At 34.0% G+C, this 20,900-nt stretch overlaps 1 protein-coding gene across 1 annotated transcript in view; it reads left to right on the plus strand.

The window, feature by feature from the left end:
• Positions 1 to 20,900, plus strand: part of BLTP1 (bridge-like lipid transfer protein family member 1) — a 203,020-nt gene that overhangs the window by 69,505 nt on the left and 112,615 nt on the right. Inside the window, exons 21-26 of the mRNA XM_028492249.2 lie at positions 3,741 to 3,968; positions 4,754 to 4,891; positions 11,095 to 11,274; positions 13,748 to 13,876; positions 15,888 to 16,007; positions 16,705 to 16,985. Coding sequence (XP_028348050.1) covers positions 3,741 to 3,968; positions 4,754 to 4,891; positions 11,095 to 11,274; positions 13,748 to 13,876; positions 15,888 to 16,007; positions 16,705 to 16,985 — 1,076 coding nt within the window. The remainder of the gene's footprint in view (positions 1 to 3,740; positions 3,969 to 4,753; positions 4,892 to 11,094; positions 11,275 to 13,747; positions 13,877 to 15,887; positions 16,008 to 16,704; positions 16,986 to 20,900) is intronic.

A 20,900-nucleotide genomic window follows, 5' to 3' on the forward strand; every position in this document is an offset into this window, starting at 1 on the left:
CAATTTTTTTAATTAAAAAAATTCCATAGTAATACATAAACAAAAAAAAGGACTATAACAAAGAACACAGAGAAAGCAAGACATACCTTTGTTTTAGACTTCTTTATAAATTCTGTTCCATATATGTTACCCATGTTGGTAGTTTATTATGTTTTGACGCACACTATGCATTACAGACTTTACAACAACTTTTTAGTAGTGTCAGAAGTTTGTTGTGCTAAATATTTGTATTTATATTCATCAAGTTAATTCAGAACTTGTATGAAGTGTCTACTGAAACAAATTTAAAATTTTTAAGTTTTGACATAGTTTATAAAATAATTTCTAACCCAGTGAATTCTCTGCTTCCTTTTATTGGGAATATATGTCACATGTAACTCTTTCAGTTGTTTGTTTTTGGCTTAGTGTCATGCTGACATAGAGATGTTATCCTGTCTTAAATGTCCCTTACTCTTTTTTCATTAGTTTTAATGTATAACTTATGTTCTACTTAGTATCAGTGTTAGAGCTTTAAAACTTTTTGGAAGTTAGGTTTGACACATGTATTATGTATGTATGTATGTATATATAAAAGAAAACAGAGAATATGAAAACTCATGTAACTGAGATTATATTTTTCTCAGTAATTGAAATTAAACATCAAGAAATTCTAAAGGATACATCACTAGAAAAAAAAGAATTGCCCTGTGTTTATTTGACTGTAAAACTGACTTCCACAAAATCCACAATAGAAACTAGGCCTGGCATTATTATTACAAAGAATTCTAAGAAGAGTATTTAGTGAATGTGCATTATAATTTATGAGGACATTTTATGGAAATGAGAGGTCTTCTGAAGATGTAGACTACATAGCAACTCTAAGTGTCAGCCCAAAGTCCTTTCAGTAATATTAAAACTTCATGTCATTTCTTATGTTGCGGACATAAGGTTGGATAACAATACCTCTTATATTACCTTTATGAATTGACTTCTGTTAGTCTTATTACATTTATTCTTAATGGAAGAAGGAAATCTGAATCTAAATAGTGATAGCATATCAGTGGTGGCAAATAGTAACCATGGATTAAAGGTATATATGACATATATGTTTTTCTTATTAAAAAATAATTTTCATGGGGAATATAGCCATTATTTTGTAATAACTGTAAATGGAGTATAACCTTTAAAAATTATGTAAAAAATAAAAAATATTAAAAAATAGTTTTATTGGTCTTGAACAGAAGACTGGCTATCAAGTTTCAATTAAAAAAAACAATATTGGAAACAGAGTACTTGTAGGGTTTTTTTTCCTTCATTTCTGATTTTATTAGCTGTCTTCTAACTATTGTTGATAATACCTGTTTTTTCTTTTTTCTTTTTTTTTTTTGAGGAATGAGTATCATTGGATAAGTATGAAATTTTAGCTGGGAAAAAAAAATGACAGTCTTCTGTTACTTAAAGTAGGTTACTTGATACTCATGTAATAAAATATTTCTGGGAAAATAAAATTTCAGAGGACTCCTAAGTAAATTGAAAATGTAGTTTATCATTCTTAAAGTCATCCATGCTAAAAACTTGACAAAAGAATACATTTTCCCAATTCTATAAGCCAGTGATTTTTTTAATGTTGTTTAAAATGGAAATAGGATTTTTATTTGAATATTTGTATACATTCACTAATGTTAAAATATCATAAAAGTTTGCCATAATATATTACTACTTGCCAGATACTTCGATCAAACTTTTGGTAATTTTTTTAGTGAATCCATAAGAAATTAACTCTTACAGATGGAACTCATATATTAAAAAACCTCACGAAACTTAAATCAGACACCAACATTAAACATTTAACGTTAGGCTAACTTTTAAAGAGTTATGATTTATAAAGTACATTTTGTTGATAATATTCAACAGGTACAAATGTGTTAACGCATAAAAGACTTCTAGTGTTTTATAACTCTTTAAAAACAGTCATTGACACATTTAATAAAACTTAGCAAATGTCTTCTATTATGTTGGAGATTCAGTAATCCCTAAAGAATCTGATATGAGTTATTTCTGTTTCAGATAATTAAGTGGAGATTGGTTTAGTAGCAAACTGAACATTATGCCCAAGAGAATCTTTTTCCTTTAATTGTAGTAATCTACAGGAATCTTTTTTTTTAGTGTTAAAAATTGTAAGAGACTACAAGGGAATCTTTTAAAAATAAGAGATTATTAGGCTAGTATTATTAAAAATTAGCTAAAATAAGTATAACATTTCTAATGATTTGTTGGTAACTCTTAGTATGTTGAAAGCTAATAAACATGAATAGTATACATTGACTCCTTAGATAAGTTGTGTGGAGGGGAGGTAGGGCAGAGATGATTAGGTCTGGAGGCCATGTGCAGGTAAAATCACCAAAGGAACTTCCATTTTCCACTTGTTTCTGGACTCCATGGCCACTGCAAACCTGATGAACCCATCTCCAGGACTGGGACAGCATGTATGTTTTGAAAAGCCTTCTCAGATGATCTGAGGGAGAACTACTGCTCCAAATGCCTCTAGGTTTTTAATGTTGATTGAAATCAATTAGATATTTGAGTTTTAAAAATTTAATGTTGGAATTCAGGATAAAAACCAATATTTATTTACCTTTCTATTTGTGTTTGAATTTGTCCATGCTTCGGAGTTATATAAGCACAATTAAATCAAGCAGGTTCGAAGTAGGACCTGTATTATTTAGAGGCAGATGACAGTAGAGAATATAGGAAAAAGCCCCAGTTCTGCAAGTCAGTATATTTGGGATTTTAATATTTGCCCTGCCAGTAATTAACTGAATGACCTTAAGCCCTTCAATATCCTTTCCTATGAAAGGATATTAATTGGCCGTATATCCAGAACCCTAGCCAGAAAATAAATATGTCAATAACCAAAATGCAGAATTTACCAAAATACTACCTTGGTTTTAATATTGAGCAAATGTAGTTAACAGTGTTAATTGGAATATTTTAACAACTTTTTGATTACTACTGACAGATCAAATAGGCAAAATTTAAATTTGGAATTAATAGGGAGAAAAAAGAATTTCAATTAAAAAAGAAATTTAAATTCTGATGCAAAAGAAACCAGATATTAATTGTTGAAACACTTCTGAAATTCGAATACTTAAGAAACCAGGATGAACTGTGTGAAAGGAAGTTTTGGTAACTGTTTATAATGTTTTTGTCACAGGTAACGAAAATGGGACATTCTTATTAAAGCTGTTAAAACATTCCTGATAAGTATTCCAACTGTAATATATAAATTACAGATTTAGCTAATTGGATTTAGCCAAATTGATTTTTAGTGAATTGATCTGCTTCCCTCAAAGGATATCTCTGGGTATTATTACCTCAGAACTCTGAGAAGCACAGATTGAAAACAACTGAACCTTTCAAATCTTCATAGGTTTCTTTTAGGACCTAAATTGCAAGTTTTTGCTATAATTAGAGGTGGTTTTATCATGAAGCTTTACTAATAACTTCTGTAACTTTTTGTGGCGTTTTTTTTGCTACGGAATATTTATTTGCTAAGCAGCCAAGTAAGTGGCTGCTTAAATATATGAAGTTAAGTATTAAGTGGGTGCCTTAAATATATGTATCTCGTTTTCATTTTAAGGAAATAGACTGATGCTTTAAAACAGGTTAAAGAATTGCTTAGTTTACAAATTTCAGGCTCCAAGGTGAAAAGTTATTATTACATATCTCTTTTGATGGCAATTTATTCTTAATATTTGTAGGAAAACTACTTTGGGGAAGATGACATGTATATGGATTTTGAAGAGGTTATTTCAAGTCCTGTTCTGTCACTGTCAACATCATCCAGCTCTGGGTGGACTGCTGTTGGGATGGAAAATGACAAAAAAGAAAATGAAAGTTCAGCCAAGTCAATTCATCCACTTACCTTGCGTCCTTGGGATATTACTGTACTTGTTAATTTGCACAAAGTTCACGGGCGTCTTCCTGTTGTAAGTGTTTACGTGTCGAAATAGTCTGGAGTTTATTATGAAATCCACTCAGCGTAGGAAACTGTGTCTGTGTGTGCACACACTTACATTAAAAATTCACATTCAAAAACACTTCTGAATTTATCCTTTTATCTTTATAAAGCTAGTTTATTATTTTCTTCATAGTATAATTACCCGATCACTGATAATTTTCCGTTCTGTTTTTCTTCTTTCACTTTAGTTCCTTCTTTGCTGTTCTATATAAGTTTAGAACATTTTGCCATGCTGTTGAGTTGCTAGGTTTATAGTTGCCTGATGGATGTCCTAGGACTTCACATTTTTTAGCCTTTATCTCTAACTCCAGACCAGTCTGGGATGTTAGACCTATTACAAAATCAAGATTCAGACTTGACCCTGGAGGTTGAGTTGTGTCAGAGGTTTGGATTCAGCACAGTATCCTGGTTTACTCTAAAGGACGACTCTTGGGGCTGACTTGAAATGAGATTATATTGTCCAAAGAACCCATGGCCATTGGAGCCAGGCCAGATAGGGAGGGTGTGGCCCTAGAACATTGTGCTGCATACTGGTTCCATGTCATGTTCCTAGGGTTGCATGGGAAAGGAATCACCTCTGGTGCTTAGTGAACCTAATGTCTTTTTCTGGGTACAGAATACTTCTTTTTGTCAGTAAGCACTGTTTCTCCTGTTAAAATATCAGTCTTTTAATTGTATAAATGTAATTTTTATTTTCCTGTACTTCCTTGGTCTTTATCTGTATCTTGATTATGGTATTTTGCTTGACTTTAGCATGGAACTACTGATGGCCCTGAGTGTCCTACAGCTTTTTTGGAAAGACTATGTTTTGAAATGAAAAAAGGATTTAGGGAGACCATGCTGCAACTTGTCCTGTCACCCCTGAATGTGTTTGTCAGTGATAACTATCAGGTAATGTGAAACTGAGTTATGGTAGAGACTTAGAGATTTATTATTACTATTGTTGGGGTCAGAACAATGTGTTAACTTCAGAGCATGGAATATATAGCTCTTAAAATTAGGGACCTTTAGTTTAACTGTACTAAGTAGTTTTGTATTGTGTGTATATATATGAGAATTGTTTCAAGAATCTTAGTTTTTCTTTTTTTTTTCCTCTGCTTATTTCCTATTTATATGATCCCAAACAATTATATTTTATATCTATTGTTTTTAGAAATGGAAGGAAATACTTTCTACCTTTCTCGTATGTTTATGGAAGGGAAAAACTAATTGTATACAATGTTGGTAGATGGTGTTGAAAATCACAACCTAAGTGTTAATATTAACCAGTACCGTAAATCTTGAAAACATGCATACCTACATGGTCAATGATTTATTCTTTTCATCTAATGTACCTACCAGATACTTTGTTAATTCCTTCAAGATATTCCTGAGGCTCTTTTGGAAGTGAACTGGTGACATTCATCAAATGGGAATATTTTACATTCCTGAGTAGATTATTACTTTATTATTATTATTATTTTTTAATGCCAGTGGCTTCTCTTGGCATCTACCACTACTTTAAGGCTCTTTCCTACTTTTAGTCAAGTTGTGTGCTTTAGAACTATGTTGGTTTTTAGTACAGAGCAAAGTAAAGTTATAAACAGGAGGATGAATCTGACTGAATCATCAATGAATGATAACTCGCTATGGAGTCTATGTAGTAACTGATCATCTTATTTAAAAGAGCATACACCTTTTCACTCTTTTGCCATAACTGACTATATTTTTCTATTGTAGTAGCTAAAACTTAACACTTAATGTATGACAGTTTTTGCCACAGAATGTGTTTCTTTTTTTAAAACTTTTATTTCAAAAGAATTATAGATTTATAGGAGGTTACAAAGGTAGTACAGAGAGTTTCTGTGTTTCCTCCATGTTGATCTTTTACATAATTATGGTATAGTATCAAAACCAGGAGATTGACATTGGCACAATATGTATGCCTAGTTCTGTGTCATCTTATTACGTGTAGATTTGTGTAACTGCCACCAAAATCAAGATACAGAACTATTCTGTCATCACAAAGATCTCACTTGTGTTAACACTTTTATTTTAACTTGTCACATGAAACCTTAAAAATAACTCTTGTCCTTCTCTGTCTAATTAGTGGGTCATTAGAATTGGTTGTTTTTTTATTTTGGGAGGCAAGTGTATGGAGAGGGAGCCCATCTCCTTTTTCAATCTGTTGAGGAAATTAATAAAGGTAAAAGGGAAATATCTTCTTATGGCTGAGTTCTGAGAATCTTAGGTGAGTATCTCTGGTTGCTTTTGAGTATCCGGTGATACTTCAACTTCTATTTTAATCACTGCATTCTCAAGAGACTTTAGTAGATATAAAAAATATTTTATTGAGTTTATTATGAAAGTTCATATTAACCCTAATTATAGAATTACTGGCAAACCTGTACAGAGACTGAAGTGTAAAGTGTGATTTATTTGGTGATAAGAAAAGGAATTCAGGGAGTGGAGATATCAAGGCAGTAGTAGAAGTATTAGTGATGTTTTGTTTCCTGGATGGTTAACACTTCATAATTCACCCCAAAGACAAGCATAGTCTATACATATTCTCTTGGAATTTGCTTATCTACTAAATTTGCTTACATTTTGTAGTGCTAGCATTCCTAAGAAATATTTTCTTCTTTTGTCTTTATACTATCTAATACTCTTTCATGGTGGGAAGCTTCACACTGTGACTGCCCTCAAGACTCAGTTCTGGTTCACTCACCTGTAGCTGCTTATTTCTGATAGCATTAGTCTTAGTGCAGAACTTCAGGGTTAAGGATCTAATGTGATGGGTCTATTATTGTGTCTGACTTATGAAACCACACACTTTTTACTTGATCATCTTTTGATGTATATTAGTTTTCTAGGGCTGCTAATGCAAAGTAACCCATACTGGGTGGCTTAGAACAACAGAAACTTATTCTTTCACAGCTTTGGAGCCTAGAAGTCTGAAATCGGTGTGTTTGGCAGGGCCATGCTCTCTTTCAAGGCCGTAGGAGAGGATCCTTCCTTGTCTTTTCCTAGCTTTTGGTGGTCGCTAACAATCCTTGGCATTCCTTGTTTTGTAGCTGTATCACTCAAATCTCTGCCTCTGTCTTCACGTGGCATTCTCTCCATGAGTCTGTGTGTCTAAGTTTTCCCCTCACAAGGACACTGTTCCTTGGATTAGGGCCCACTGTAATCCAGTGTAATCACATTTTAACTTGATTACATTCGTCAAGACCCTATTTCCAAATAAGATCACATTCACAGGTACCTGAGCTTAGGAATTGAACGTGTCTTCACAGGGGACACAATTCAACCCACTAAACGATGCAAGCCGTAATAAAATTTAGAATATAATCTTTATTGGTGTACCAGGTAGGCTTTACCTTTAGGACAAGCCAAGATCCACATGTTTGTTTTTGTTTTTTTCGCAGTGGGTGGTGAGAGAGGATAGAATCCCGGATGATGCCTGGTTTTTGCCTTGGGCAATTAACTGAGCCAGTGGGAGATAAAGAATACGGGAGGAGGAACTGGTTTATAGGGGAAGATGATGCGTTTCTGGGCATGTTGGGTTTGAACTACCAAGAAATCAACCTTCATTTTCTAGTATTTTCCAAAGAGTGCACTTCATTGTCTTTGAGAAATAGCTGAGATAAACTCACCTAAGTGTCTGTGTAGGTACAGTGGCATTCAAAAGTCATAAATAGCTGACTTTCTGATGGTACTCTAATATACTAACAGCAGATGCATATGTGGGCCCTGAACATTCTTGGAAAATATATTTGGATGGTCCCTGTGATAACCTATGTGGCCAAAAATAATAAAAATAGACAAGCTGGGTGGTAGTGACAGATAAAGGCATCATGCCCTCAATACCCCCTGTCTCGTCTGCATGAACCCCTCCACCCCCAACTTGAAGGCCAAATGCACTTTATTTTCTTTTGTCTTTTGACCCCTTTCACCCATTTCCCCCACCCCCTACTTTCACCTCTGGCAACCACCAATCTGTTTTCTGTATTCTATGAGCTTTTTTTTAGATTCCACATGTAAGAGGGATCATATGGTATTTGCCTTTCTCTATCTTATTTCACTTAGCATATTGCCCTTGAGGTCCATTTATGTTGTTGCAAATGGCAAGATTTCCTTTTTTTTTTTAATGACTGATATTCCTCTGTATGTGTGTGTATGTGTGTGTGTGTATATATATATATATATATATACACACACACACATATATATGTATGTATATATATATTCACCATATTTCTTTATGACTGATATTCCACTGTATTTGTATATGTGTGTGTGTGTGTATATATATATACACACACACATATATGTATATATATATTTACCATAATTTATGACTGATATTCCACTGTATGTGTGTGTATATATGTATACGCATATATGTATATATATATTCACCATAATTTCTTTATGACTGATATTCCACTGTATGTGTGTGTGTGTGTGTATATATATATACACATATATGTATGTATATATATATATATATATATATATATATTCACCATAATTTCTTTATCCATTCATCCATTGATAGAGACTTAGGTTTTTTCCGTATCTTGGCTTTTGTAAATAATACTGCAGTGAACATGGGGATGCGTGTATCTCTTTGAATCGGTGTTTTCATTTCCTTCGGATAACTACCCAGAAGTGGAATTGCTGAATAATATGGCAGTTCTATTTTTAATTTTTTGAGAAACCACCATTATTCTCCATAGTGGATGCACCAATTTACATTCCCACCAACAGTGCACAGGGTTCCCTTTTCTCCATATCCTTGCCAACATTTGTTATTTGTGTTCTTTTTGATGAGAGCCATTCTGACAGGTGTGAAGTGATATCTCACTGTGGTTTTGATTTGCACTTCCCTGATGCTTAGTGATGTTGAACATCTTTTCATGTGTCTGTTGACCATCTGCATGTCCTCTTTGGAGAAACAGCTATTCAGATCGTCTTCCCATTTTTTAAATTGGATTGTTTGGTTTTTTGCTGTTGAGTTGTGGGAATTCTTTATATATTTTGGGTATTAGACCTGTATCAGATTTATGATTTGCAAATATTTTCTTTTCTTCTGCAGGTCGCCTTTTCATTTTGTTGATAGTTTCCTTTGCTACAAAGAAGATTTTTAGTTTGATGTAGTCCCACTTGTTTATTTTTGCTTTTGTTGCTTTGCCTTTGGTGTTAGATTCAAAACATAATCACCAAGCACATGTCAGGAAGTCTACTTTTGATATTTTCTTCTAGGAGTTTTATGGTTTCGGGTCTTACATTCAAGTCTCTAATTAATTTTGAGTTGATTTTTTTATATGGTATAAGATAGTGATCGAGTTTCATTCTTTTAGTATGTGGTACCCAGTTTTCCCAGCACTATTTATTGAAGAGACTCTCCTTTCCTCATTGTATATTCTTGGATCCTTTGCTGTAAATTAATTGACCATATATATGTGTGTTTATTTCTGGGCTCTCTATTCTGTTCCATTGACTTATGTGTCTGTTTTTATGCTAATACCATACTGTTTTGATTGTTACAGCTATGTGATAGAGTTTGAGATAGGGAGCATGATACCTCCAGCTTTTTATGTCGTTCTCAAGATTACTTTGGGTATTTGGGGTTTTTTTGTGGTTCTATACGAATTCTAGGATTATTTGTTCTATTTCTTTGAAAGGTGCCATTGGAATTTTGATAGGGATTGCATTGAGTCTGTAGATTGCTTTGGATAGTGTGGACATTTTAACAATATTGATTCTTCCAAGCCAAGATCCACATGTATTTTTGAGCTCAGAAAAAGCTATCAAAAACTTTATACTGAGAATTATTGAATCTCAGTGCCAGAAGTGATCTTTATTGACCATCTTCTCCAGCTGCCTCAGATAAACCAGAAGGGAACTGAGGCCTGGAGAAGTTAAGTGATTTTATATACTGTCACACAGCTTAGACGAAAATAAAATTTTAAAATGTGTCAGAAGAGTTTCTAGAGCTACTGTTATAGTCACAATTTGAAATGACCTTTTAAGAATTCTTTATGAATTCGATTTAGCTCTATTCTTAAAAACACTTTTTTATGAATGCAGTTCCCAAAATTTGTGTTGAAACTAGGAACATTAACCCTGTAAGATGGCCTGCACACACACACACTAAAAGGACTGTCATGGTAAAATTAAGATAAATAATTTCAAGTGTAAAAAGTGCTGCAAGGAGAGGAATGAGGTACTTTGGTAGCATGTAAGTCTTAAGATAAGAACATGATAAAACTTGATTTTAAAAGATCTCTGTGGTGGTTTTGTAGAGTGTGGACCAGAGATATGTAAAAGTTAAGGCTTGGGAGATCCTGGCAAGAGGTTGTATTATTTGGATCAGGATGATAGCAGTGAAGGTGGAAGAAACTCAGTACATTTGTGAGAGATTGGGAGGTAGATTCTATAGAAATTGGTGACTGATGGGTAGGGCATTACCAAACTTACTTGATTCTGTGTTTCTAATAACCATCTGTGAAACCAGTGTTGCACGGAATACCCTATTTTAGGACATATGCTTTAGCTTTCTGAGTAAGTCTTAGAAATTTTCTCTTTGAAATGTTGCTGCTCTTTAGTTGTGAATATATAATTATTCTTGTAAGATGAATCTATCCTTTTAATATTTACATAATTCTCAAAATCTTTATGGAAGATGGCTTTCTTTGCTAGTTCCTTGTTTTATGGTCTTAATGGTCTTTGTTCTTCCATGTTATTTTCTTCTTTTTAATACTTCGATCTCATGATTCCTGCCTTGTCACAAAAGATTGGCCTCTTACATTCCCTCTCAGTCCGAATACTTGTTTCTTTTTATTCATTGAGGCAGTTACCAATCAGAGATCTGCATTTTTTTTTAGGACTTTGCTGTCTCGCTTTGCAGTTGGGCTCTTATGGATAATGTCACTAAAGAAGCTTAACACAGACTACTTTTATGAGTACAAGGTTGTGTTAGGAGCTTGTGGATCCCAAAGTCATATTTTCCAAATAGCATGTTTTTACCTTTTGTCACTGGGGGAAAAAGCAACTAGCAATTATTATGCTGATTTTTCTTATGCTTCTTACAGTCTTATTATTGTTTTCAGCAGCGACCTCCTGTGGATGAAGTGCTCAGGGAAGGTCACATCAATTTGTCAGGTCTCCAGCTGAGAGCACATGCTATGTTCTCAGCAGAAGGTCTTACTTTGGGAAGTGATTCCTTAGAATATGCATGGCTAATTGATGTGCAGGCTGGAAGCCTTACAGCTAAGGTCACAGCACCACAGGTATGTTCTCAGAGTGCTATCTCCTGACTTTTTTTTTTCCTTTACTCACCCACCTCCCCAAGAATAGGTTATATGCCCATTTGAATGTTCATTTTATTTCCACTTGCCATTCAGAATTTTCTTAGTAGTATGAGTCAGAGACAAGTGTCACTTTTCTGGGCCACCTAAAATTGACGGGTGTGATGTTTTATAGTTCTGTGTAATACTTTCAAGAATTCAAGACTTTCTTTGAGAAAAAACTCAGGATGAGAAATTTCTGGAAATCAAATTATATATTATTAAAATTACATTACTTGGCTCTCCACTGTTGGAACAATCTTGTTTTCCCAGTACACAGAATAATTTTCTAAGAACTTTACCTTCTTGTATATTTCTTAAGTAGGATTTGAAAAAAGCATTTATACTATTAAGGTAGCGTGAGTCTTTACTTGTGATGTCCCAAAACAAGATAAAATCATTTGAACCTCCACTTAGTGATATGGATACTGGTTTAGAAAAATAAAAATGAATTTATTGGTAAGAAAATCTGGTCTAGAGTGCTAGTTTTGATCCTTTTGGATAAATTCTCCTTCCCCCTCACTGTCCCACTTAGTCTTTAGGAGTCTCAGATGCCTAAAGGGTTATAGTCAGTCCTCCCTATCCACAGGTTCTGCATCCACAGGTTCAACCAACCGTGGATTCAACCAACTGCAGATGTGAAACCTAAGGAAACAGAGGGCTGACTGTATTTAGTTCTAGAAATGGACCATTGAAATTTAGTCGAATGTCTGTATTACTGTAATATTTCACCTATTGAGCCATATACAGGCATACCTCATTTTACTGTGCTTCACACAAGCAGATCTATCAGCACCATTTTTCTGACAGCATTTGCTCAATTTATGTGTCTGTGTCACATTTTGGTAATTATTGCAATATTTCAAACTTTTTCATTATTATTACATTTGTTATGGTAATCTGTGATTAGTGATCTTTGATGTTAGTTACTATTGCAAAAAGATTATAAATCATTGAAGGCTCAGGTTAGCATTTTTTAGCAATAAAGTATCTTTTAATTAAGGTATGTATGTTGTTTTTTTAGACATATTATTGTACATTTGATAGACTACTAGTTACTTGTAAATATAACTTCTACATGCACTGGGAAACCAGGTATTTGTGACTTGCTTTATTGTGATAGTCACTATATTGCAAATTTATTGCGGTGGTCTGGAACCAAACCCACAGTATCTCTGAGGTATGCCTGTATTTATAATATGCGTTTCATAATTGGCATTTCAAAAGACTGGAATGTGGTAGAAAGGTACGTACTCAGTTTTTAATAGTTACAGAATGAGTGTGAAATACGTGTAATTTAGAGGTAGGTAGTGGCAACAAGCAGGTGAATGAAGACTAGATACCTTGTGTATCTGAAGGAAATTGTTGGAGGGCAGCAAAAATTAAGATTCTAGAAATAGTAGGAAAATGAATGGAATTGAAAAGGGATATTTTATATAAAAATGAATGGAAAGAAATATATAATAATGGGTGAAAACAAATATTCATTGCTCAGTAGCCTCATAACTATCTTCTTCTTATCTGCCGTTTTCTGTCTCTAAATATACAAGTAAAAACTGAAGCATATAACAAAACATTTTTTTCCCAGCAAGCATGTAGTGAAGCTGTGCTGACCCTTCAAGACTGGACACAATTCCTTTAATCTAAAGATTGCTAGACTCTCATATACGTTGCCCTTATTAGAAGATGAAATATTTCTCTTTCTTCTGCACTAGAATCATGGCATCACTGTTTCCTGCAAGGTTCATGAATCCATAGGTGCTTTTAGTGTTTATTCCATTCTTTGTACGTTTTAAAAGTGAAATTTATGTTTTCTGAGAGTTCAAGATATGTACTTTTTTTGGGGGGGGATAATACCATGTATACCCCTGTCTCAGTGTTTATTGTAAACTAACCAATTATAAAATTAAGGGTTTTTTTAAACTCAAGATCTGATGAAAAATTGATATATACTTACTTAAACTTCTATTCATAAAAGTTCTTCAATCTTCAGAATACCTGATTTTCTAAAATTGGAGCTTAATAGATATAAATTTCACTTCAAAGCTTGGTTTATTATTAGGTAGAGAATTTTAGGTGCTTTTCTGTGCAGAGGATTCCGATTAATCATATAAGAAGAAAGATATAACCTTGAAAAAAAATACTTGCTTTAGAGGTTGCTGAAGTTGAATTTTTCAGTTGAAATGAGTTTTCATTTTGGCAATGCATTTTGTCATTCACAAATGAAAAGTAACACAAGCGTAGAAATGATGTCAAGGTAGAAAAATGATATTGGCTAACAAGTAGATTATGTAGCAGGTATAAGGCACTGTTTGGATTCTTTCAAGCTGTATTAATATTCTTGGTAAGCTTTTAAACTCTGAGCAGTTGTTTAGAATGCTAACAGTGTTGTCAACCTGTCATGGCTTATTTGCAGCTGGCTTGTCTCTTGGAGTGGGGACAGACATTTGTTTTTCATGTCGTATGTCGGGAGTATGAACTGGAAAGACCAAAATCAGTAATAGTATGTCAGCATGGAATTGATCGTCGGTTCTGTGAATCCAAGGTATGTTAACAGATATGTTAGCAGTATTATAAACATTTATGGCTTTTTTCAAAATGAAAGAGATATCAGCTTTAAATCAACTGCACATAGCATCAAGTAAACACCAAAGTTCAGTTTTTTCAATTACTAAAATTATTTTGCACATTTGTAGCCACTTGTTATGTAGTTGTAAATATGTAAAATATGAGGTAATTATTAAAACATACATTCACAAATAAGTGGAGATATTATAAAATTATGTCTTATCTCTTACTGCATTATTATACTAACTCTTTGGGATATGGCCGTGTGTTTATGTAGAAGATTTAGAAATTGGAGGAAGAACGTTAAATTCCTTACATGGCACTGTTTGCAGACCCTTCTGGAACATACATGTTCTCCTTTAACATGATTAACAATGTTGGGCATTTGCCAAGTTTCCTGACTCCAGATCTTACACTCTTTCTACCGCATTGCACTACCGTGACTAAGGGTCATTACAGTACCTTCAAGAGGGTTGTAAAAAGTAGATAATAATTCCTGAAATCATGTACAGGGGCAGAGAGATGCAAAGTGTTATTTTGTAGTAAACACTGTTCCTTATGCATTTAGGGTGGGGAACATTTTTTAAGTATGCTCCTTTGAGAAAACCTGGAAAACATTGCAGTTTCAAAAAAGAAAAATAACTTACCCTAATTCTACAACATAGACATAGCCATTGCTAACAGTTTAGTTTTTCTTTCTAGTTTCTTTTCTATGTGTCTTTCCTTTCTTTTTTCTTTTGTTATACAAACTGTATGTTTGCTATTATATTACTGTGAATTGGAAGTAATTCATTCTGCTTTTAATTTTATGTCCAAGAAAATCTGTAACCTGTGCTAATTTACCATCAATAAAGGAAACAGCTGTAATTGGTGATAAAATTATTTATTTTCTTGTTATAAACACAATGCCAGGCTCCAGGGAATTGGTTCCTTAGTCATTAGTTTCTTACCAATAATTTGTACTTACTGGTAGGTATCTCCTCCCTCTTTTTTTTTTTCCTACTAATACTCAAAGCTTTTAAGTTGTATTATAATTTTTAAAAAATCAACTTCATTGAGGCATAATTTACATACAATAAATTCACCCTTTTTAAGTTTGAGTTTTGAGAAAAGTTATATATACTGGTGTAACCCTTATCACCAATGAAGATCTAGAACATTTCTATCACCTTAGGAAATTCCTTTGTGACCCTTTGCAGTCAGACACTATTCCATGCATCCACTGATATTCTTTCTGTCATTTTAGATCAGATTTTTTTTAAGGTCTGTTTCATGTGGAGGAAATATATTAGCATAAAGCACCGACTACCGTGCAAGACACCTGCCTTCTAGTCCTGGCTCTGCCACTGATGAGCAGAGTACATGCTGTTAGGCTGGTAATTTATTCAGGGCTGCCATTTCCCAAAGAAGTTTATTGAAGTTGGGGATATGTATGTTATCTTCCAACCTAATCATGACCAAATCTATGTTTTAGGAGTAAAACAAAAATAAATTTGTGTGGATTTTCCTAGATATCATCATAACATTTACAGTTCATATATTTGTGGATGTGTGTAAAAATGTGCATGTGAATGGAATATGAAATACTCTTAAGAAAATCGTACAACTTTAAACTCCTATACAGTCCTTATAAACCTGTGACATTGTTTATCAGTTTCCTTTGGCTGTTCTTTTTGAGTTTCAGTAACAAGTTTTATATGTATTCTGTCAGTATAATATTGCCACATGTCACTTTTGAAGGAAAGTGACACATGGTTGCTTATGATTAGTTTTCTAATTGGCAAGACTTTAATTGCTGATTATTTTATTTATCATTATAAATATATCTAATTATAAATATATAATTTATCATTATAAAAAAGTGAAATTTAATTGATATTTTAAAATACACATGTAACAAGACTCGTGCTTATTTAAATAAGCAGATTTATTTATCAAAATAATGAATTGATGGTGAAGAATTAAATGTTCAATCCATTTCATTTTAGTTGAGTTGTATTCCTGGGCCTTGTCCAACTTCAGATGATTTGAAGTATACTATGACTCGTTTAGCAGTAGATGGAGCTGATATTTATATTGTGGAGCATGGCTGTGCTACAAATATAAAGGTACACATTTGTCTGTTTCTTGGCCAGTGTAATTCTTTTTCCTTTTTGCCAAACCAAACCTCCATTTCTTTAAATAAAACACATATTTATAGTTTGCCGTCTCGCAGAGTAGTACAGAATTCTAGGAGACAGCTTTCTATTTTATACCATCTGTGTTCTCTACCAGTCTTATATTTTTAAAGGCACACTTTCACTACTTTTTTACTCTAACTGAATTATTATAACCTTGCTTGATGGCAGGCATATAAACTGGTAGTGTGCTTTTATGGCAGGAACATAAATTGGTAATGTTTTTAAAAGATTTATTCCTTTAGGTTTTATTCATTTATATTTCCTGTCTGGCTCCTGGAAACATTTGTTTGCCATTGCTGCTTACTGGTTACTGTTTAAAATCAAGATTGTTGTTAAGATTCTGTGATTTCATTACTTACTACTCTTGTAACTTTTCTTTCCTCCATCTCTCATTTTCCTTTGGAATTATGTTCTTTTCCTTTTATCCTCTTTTTTAAATTGAATGTTTATTTTTCTTCTGTTGCATTTATCTTTTCTATTTCCCCTTTCTCTTTTTTCCTTTCCCTTTCTTTTCTTCTTCTATATTTCATGCAATTTGAAATAATTACTTATTCTATAGTTTACTGTAAGTTGCTTAAAAATACAGAAACTACAGTTTTGTTTCATTTTCTTCATTCAACTTTAGATGGGTGCAATTCGGGTTGCAAACTGTAATCTCCACAATCAGTCGGTTGGGGAAGGAATAAGTGCTGCAATTCAGGATTTTCAAGTGAGACAGTACATTGAACAGTTGAATAATTCCAGAGTTGGACTTCAGCCTGCAGTACTACGGAGGGCCTACTGGCTTGAAGCTGGGTCAGCCAACTTAGGACTTATTACTGTTGATATTGCATTAGCTGCTGATCATCATTATAAACATGAGGCGCAAAGACATTTCTTAGAAACTCATGATACCAGAACTAAGAGGTAAGTGAAATTTAGGAATGGTAATAGTCTCAAGTTCAGACGAAAATTACTAGATAATTATAGGGGAAATTCTACTGTTAAGAATGGAATAAGAATGTCTAAAATAAAGACCAAATGTGATCATGCTGGGTATACCTCAATGAATAAATAAAGATTTTATATTTAAGTAATCACATTGTATACATCATCTGATGATGGTGTGGTTCCTGGAAAAAAACATTAGTTTTTGATATGTTTCTAAGCCCGTTCTGTGTATGTCAACAGTGAAACAAATATAAATTACTGGCCCCCAAATAACATTTTGTAAAGCACTACACCCCCTTCTCTCTCACCACAGCCCTCCACTTCCAATATGTCATTCCTAGAAAACACCATTACTAATAACCATTTATTCTACAAAACTTCTTTTGTAGGCCTTCACAACTGCAGGGAAGACTCAGAGTACCTAAACCTTAAGAAATGATTATCTCTGCTTTTTAAAAAGTTGCCAAAGCTTCTTACTGAATTACATCTGTTTAAAATGATAGTATGACTTTTTCCATCCCCATCTCTTCCCTTCTAAAGTTTATAAAGCTTATTTTAAAAATAGAGAAAACTATTAAGAAATAAAGAAAAATAATTATAGCCCTACTACACTGAATTTCTTACATTTCTTTTCAGTATTTTTAGTGTATTTTTCTTATACTTGAAATCATCCTGTATTTACATTTAAAAATTCTGCATGGGGCTTCCCTGGTGGCGCAGTGGTTGCGCGTCCGCCTGCCGATGCAGGGGACGCGGGTTCGTGCCCCGGTCCGGGAAGATCCCACATGCCGCAGAGCAGCTGGGCCCGTGAGCCATGGCCGCTGAGCCTGCGCGTCCGGAGCCTGTGCTCCGCAACGGGAGAGGCCACGACGGTGAGAGGCCTGCATACCGCAAAAAAAAAAAAAAAAAAAAAAAAATTCTGCATGTATGTAATGTTGCCCTTAAAAAAACCAAAAGATCCCATTTTTGGTTTGTTTTTACCGGCAAAATGAGTTTTTTGGGGAATAGCAAAGAATTGCAATTCAAGACAAGCAAACTGTGGCAAACCATAGGCAAGTCTGGAGAACAGAGGAGAGAAGGGAGGAGACTGGGGAGGCTGTGGGTTCTTCATTGGCTGCAGCCCTTGGGCAGCTTGTTTTTGCTGGGTCAGGAGGCTGGCATCTGTAAGCTGTGGATTGGTAAAGTTCCTTTTAAACAAATGATAATGTACCCATCAAAAAGGTATATTGTGCTTTACTTAGCCATTGCCCTTACATTAAATACGTAGATTGTTTCTAAATTTCTCATTATACATCAAAGCTTTTCCCAGGATTTCTGGGTATTTCCTTTAAATAGCTTCCTTAGAAGGCTGTATGACTGTGTTAAAAACTGAGCTTTTTATATGCATTCCCAAACTACTTCCTAGAAAGATTATTTCATTTTATATTCCCAGTGGCTTTTTAGGAGAGTCTCTGTCTTACTGCGCCTTTGCTACTCTTTGAGTGTTTTATAATAACCGAGAGGTGGTATCTCTTTGCTTTATTTTGCATTTCTTTATTTTGAGTTTAATACTTTTTTCAAATATTTATTGGTTATTTTTATTTCCTCATTTGTGAATTGCCTGCTATATTCTACATACATTTATTTATTGGGATCTTGGTATATTTCTTACCAATTTTTAAGAGCTCTTTATAGAATATCACCCTTTTCTGATCCCTGGTGCTAATATTTTGCAGTTTGTTTTTTATTTTTTATCCTTATGTTAAACAGATTTTAATTCTTATGTATTCAAATATGTTAACCTTTTCCTTTTGTAATTTCTTGTACTAATTTGAGAACACTCTTTTTGCTAGTAATCACATGACCCCTGTACTTTCTTATTTTTTTCTATTCCTAACCATCTTGATTTTTTTATGGTGTATGTGCATTAATACCATCTGGATTTTTTATGGTGTGTGTGTATTAATACCGTCAAGGATGTAAATAGATTTTTCTGCAAATATCTATTCAGATATAGAGGAAAAACTCTAAACCATCTGGATTTTTAATGGTGTGTGTGCATTAATACAGCCAAGGATGTAAATCGATTTTTCTGCAAATATCTATTCAGATATAGAGGAAAAACTCTATAAACCATCTGGATTTTTAATTGTGTGTGTGCATTAATACAGCCAAGGATGTAAATAGATTTTTCTGCAAATATCTATTCAAATATAGAGGAAAAATTAATACCTAACATATACTCATTTCACAAAATGTTTAAATATTTTCATCTATTAACTTTTCCCAAAGAACTGTTTTTCTAGTTAAAAGAAATCCCTTTGAGGTTTTTATTGAGATTACATTAATCTTTTAGGTTTATTTAAGATGCTGATATCTTGTAAATCTAAGTACAAAAACTCATGTGTGGAGAATATTGTTTAAAGAAACTTTGGTTTCTTTGTTAACTATTGCTCAGGAAGCCAGTGAGTATGAACCCAGTGCCTGTTCTGATAGGTCAGGTGGTAGTACAAGGTATTAGTGAAGCTAAGGAGGTGGCTCCATGTGATTTAAGGCCTCATTTAGGTGAGTTTCAGTGCTCTGGTTTGTTAAGAATTGTGAAGAGTTTGAGATTTTATCCTACTGACAATATGGCAAATTATCCTGCCACAGTTTCCTGAGTGCTGGCAGAAGATATAAGAAACCTGGTGAGAGACAGAAGACTTTATTACTCACAGCAAAAGCACTAGCCAGAGTCAAATGTGTTTGCATTGGTTCCCTGTGCCCTCCAAGTAGCGTTGCCAGATAAAATACAGGATGCACAGTTAAAATTGTTTCAGATAAACAACAAATAACTCTTTAGTATAAGTACACCCCACATATTGCATAGGACAAACTTATTTTTATTTGTATTTTTATTTGCTAAACCTGGTACCCCTATCCCTGAGTCCCATGGGGGTGTCAGAAAAGACCCATGCTGGATGTTTGCACATAGTGGGATGCATTAAAGAAGAGGAACACTGAGCTTAGGAATTCTACCTAAGAATAAAAATTCTACTTTTATAATAAGTGGAAGCAAGCCTGCTCTTTTCCAGGGTGAGACATTACCTCATCCCTTAAGGTTGCTTACTGTCAGCACAGTCCTGAGAAATGGCCTAGTCAGAGCCTTGCATTCTTGGCGTATCCAGCAAGAACAGGTAGGGATGTTTAGGGCCCGTGGTGAATTGCTTCTCCCTACATGGTAGCTCATTGATCTTCTGCTTTGGCTGCCTTAGTGTATATTTGACTCCCAGGAGTTTTGGGGAGTAGGTGTATTCATTTCTGATAAAACTGGAAAAGTTACTGGACTCCCAGACCATTAGTTTCATTGGATTATTATTTCAGAAAAGTATAGTTCCTAAACCGCCAGCACCAACGCCTCCTTGGAACTTGTTAGTAATCAGGCCTTCCCAGACCTCAATCAGTAACTCTGGAAGTGGAGCCTAGCTCTCCGTATTTTAATAAGTCCTGCCGGTGATTCTAATGCAAGCTGAAGTTTGAGAACTAGCACATTGGTTTATATAAAGACAGAGAAGGGGAGCTTACGTTTGTTGTGCAACTTCTGTATTCCAGATTTTGCATCAGGTGCTTTACATATGTTATACGTATTTTTCCTTCTGTCTTCTCTAGATGGCTGTTCCTCTTGTAATTTGATATATTAATTTCTTCACTTCTAACTTGATATATTTATTCCATCTTATTTTTCACATCTCAAATATTATTTTTTGAAAGGTTACATGCATTTTCTTTGTCACAACACCCTGTTCTTTTCCTCAGAGCATTTACTATAATTTATGATTAGATATTCTTATTTGTGGCCTGTCTTTGACTCTGTACTGTAAACTTCACACGGAGAAGGCTATGTCAGTTTTGCCTAGCACAATACAAGGCACA

This window comes from Physeter macrocephalus, chromosome 7 (genome assembly GCF_002837175.3).
Source record: "Physeter macrocephalus isolate SW-GA chromosome 7, ASM283717v5, whole genome shotgun sequence".
Lineage (NCBI taxonomy): Eukaryota > Metazoa > Chordata > Mammalia > Artiodactyla > Physeteridae > Physeter > Physeter macrocephalus.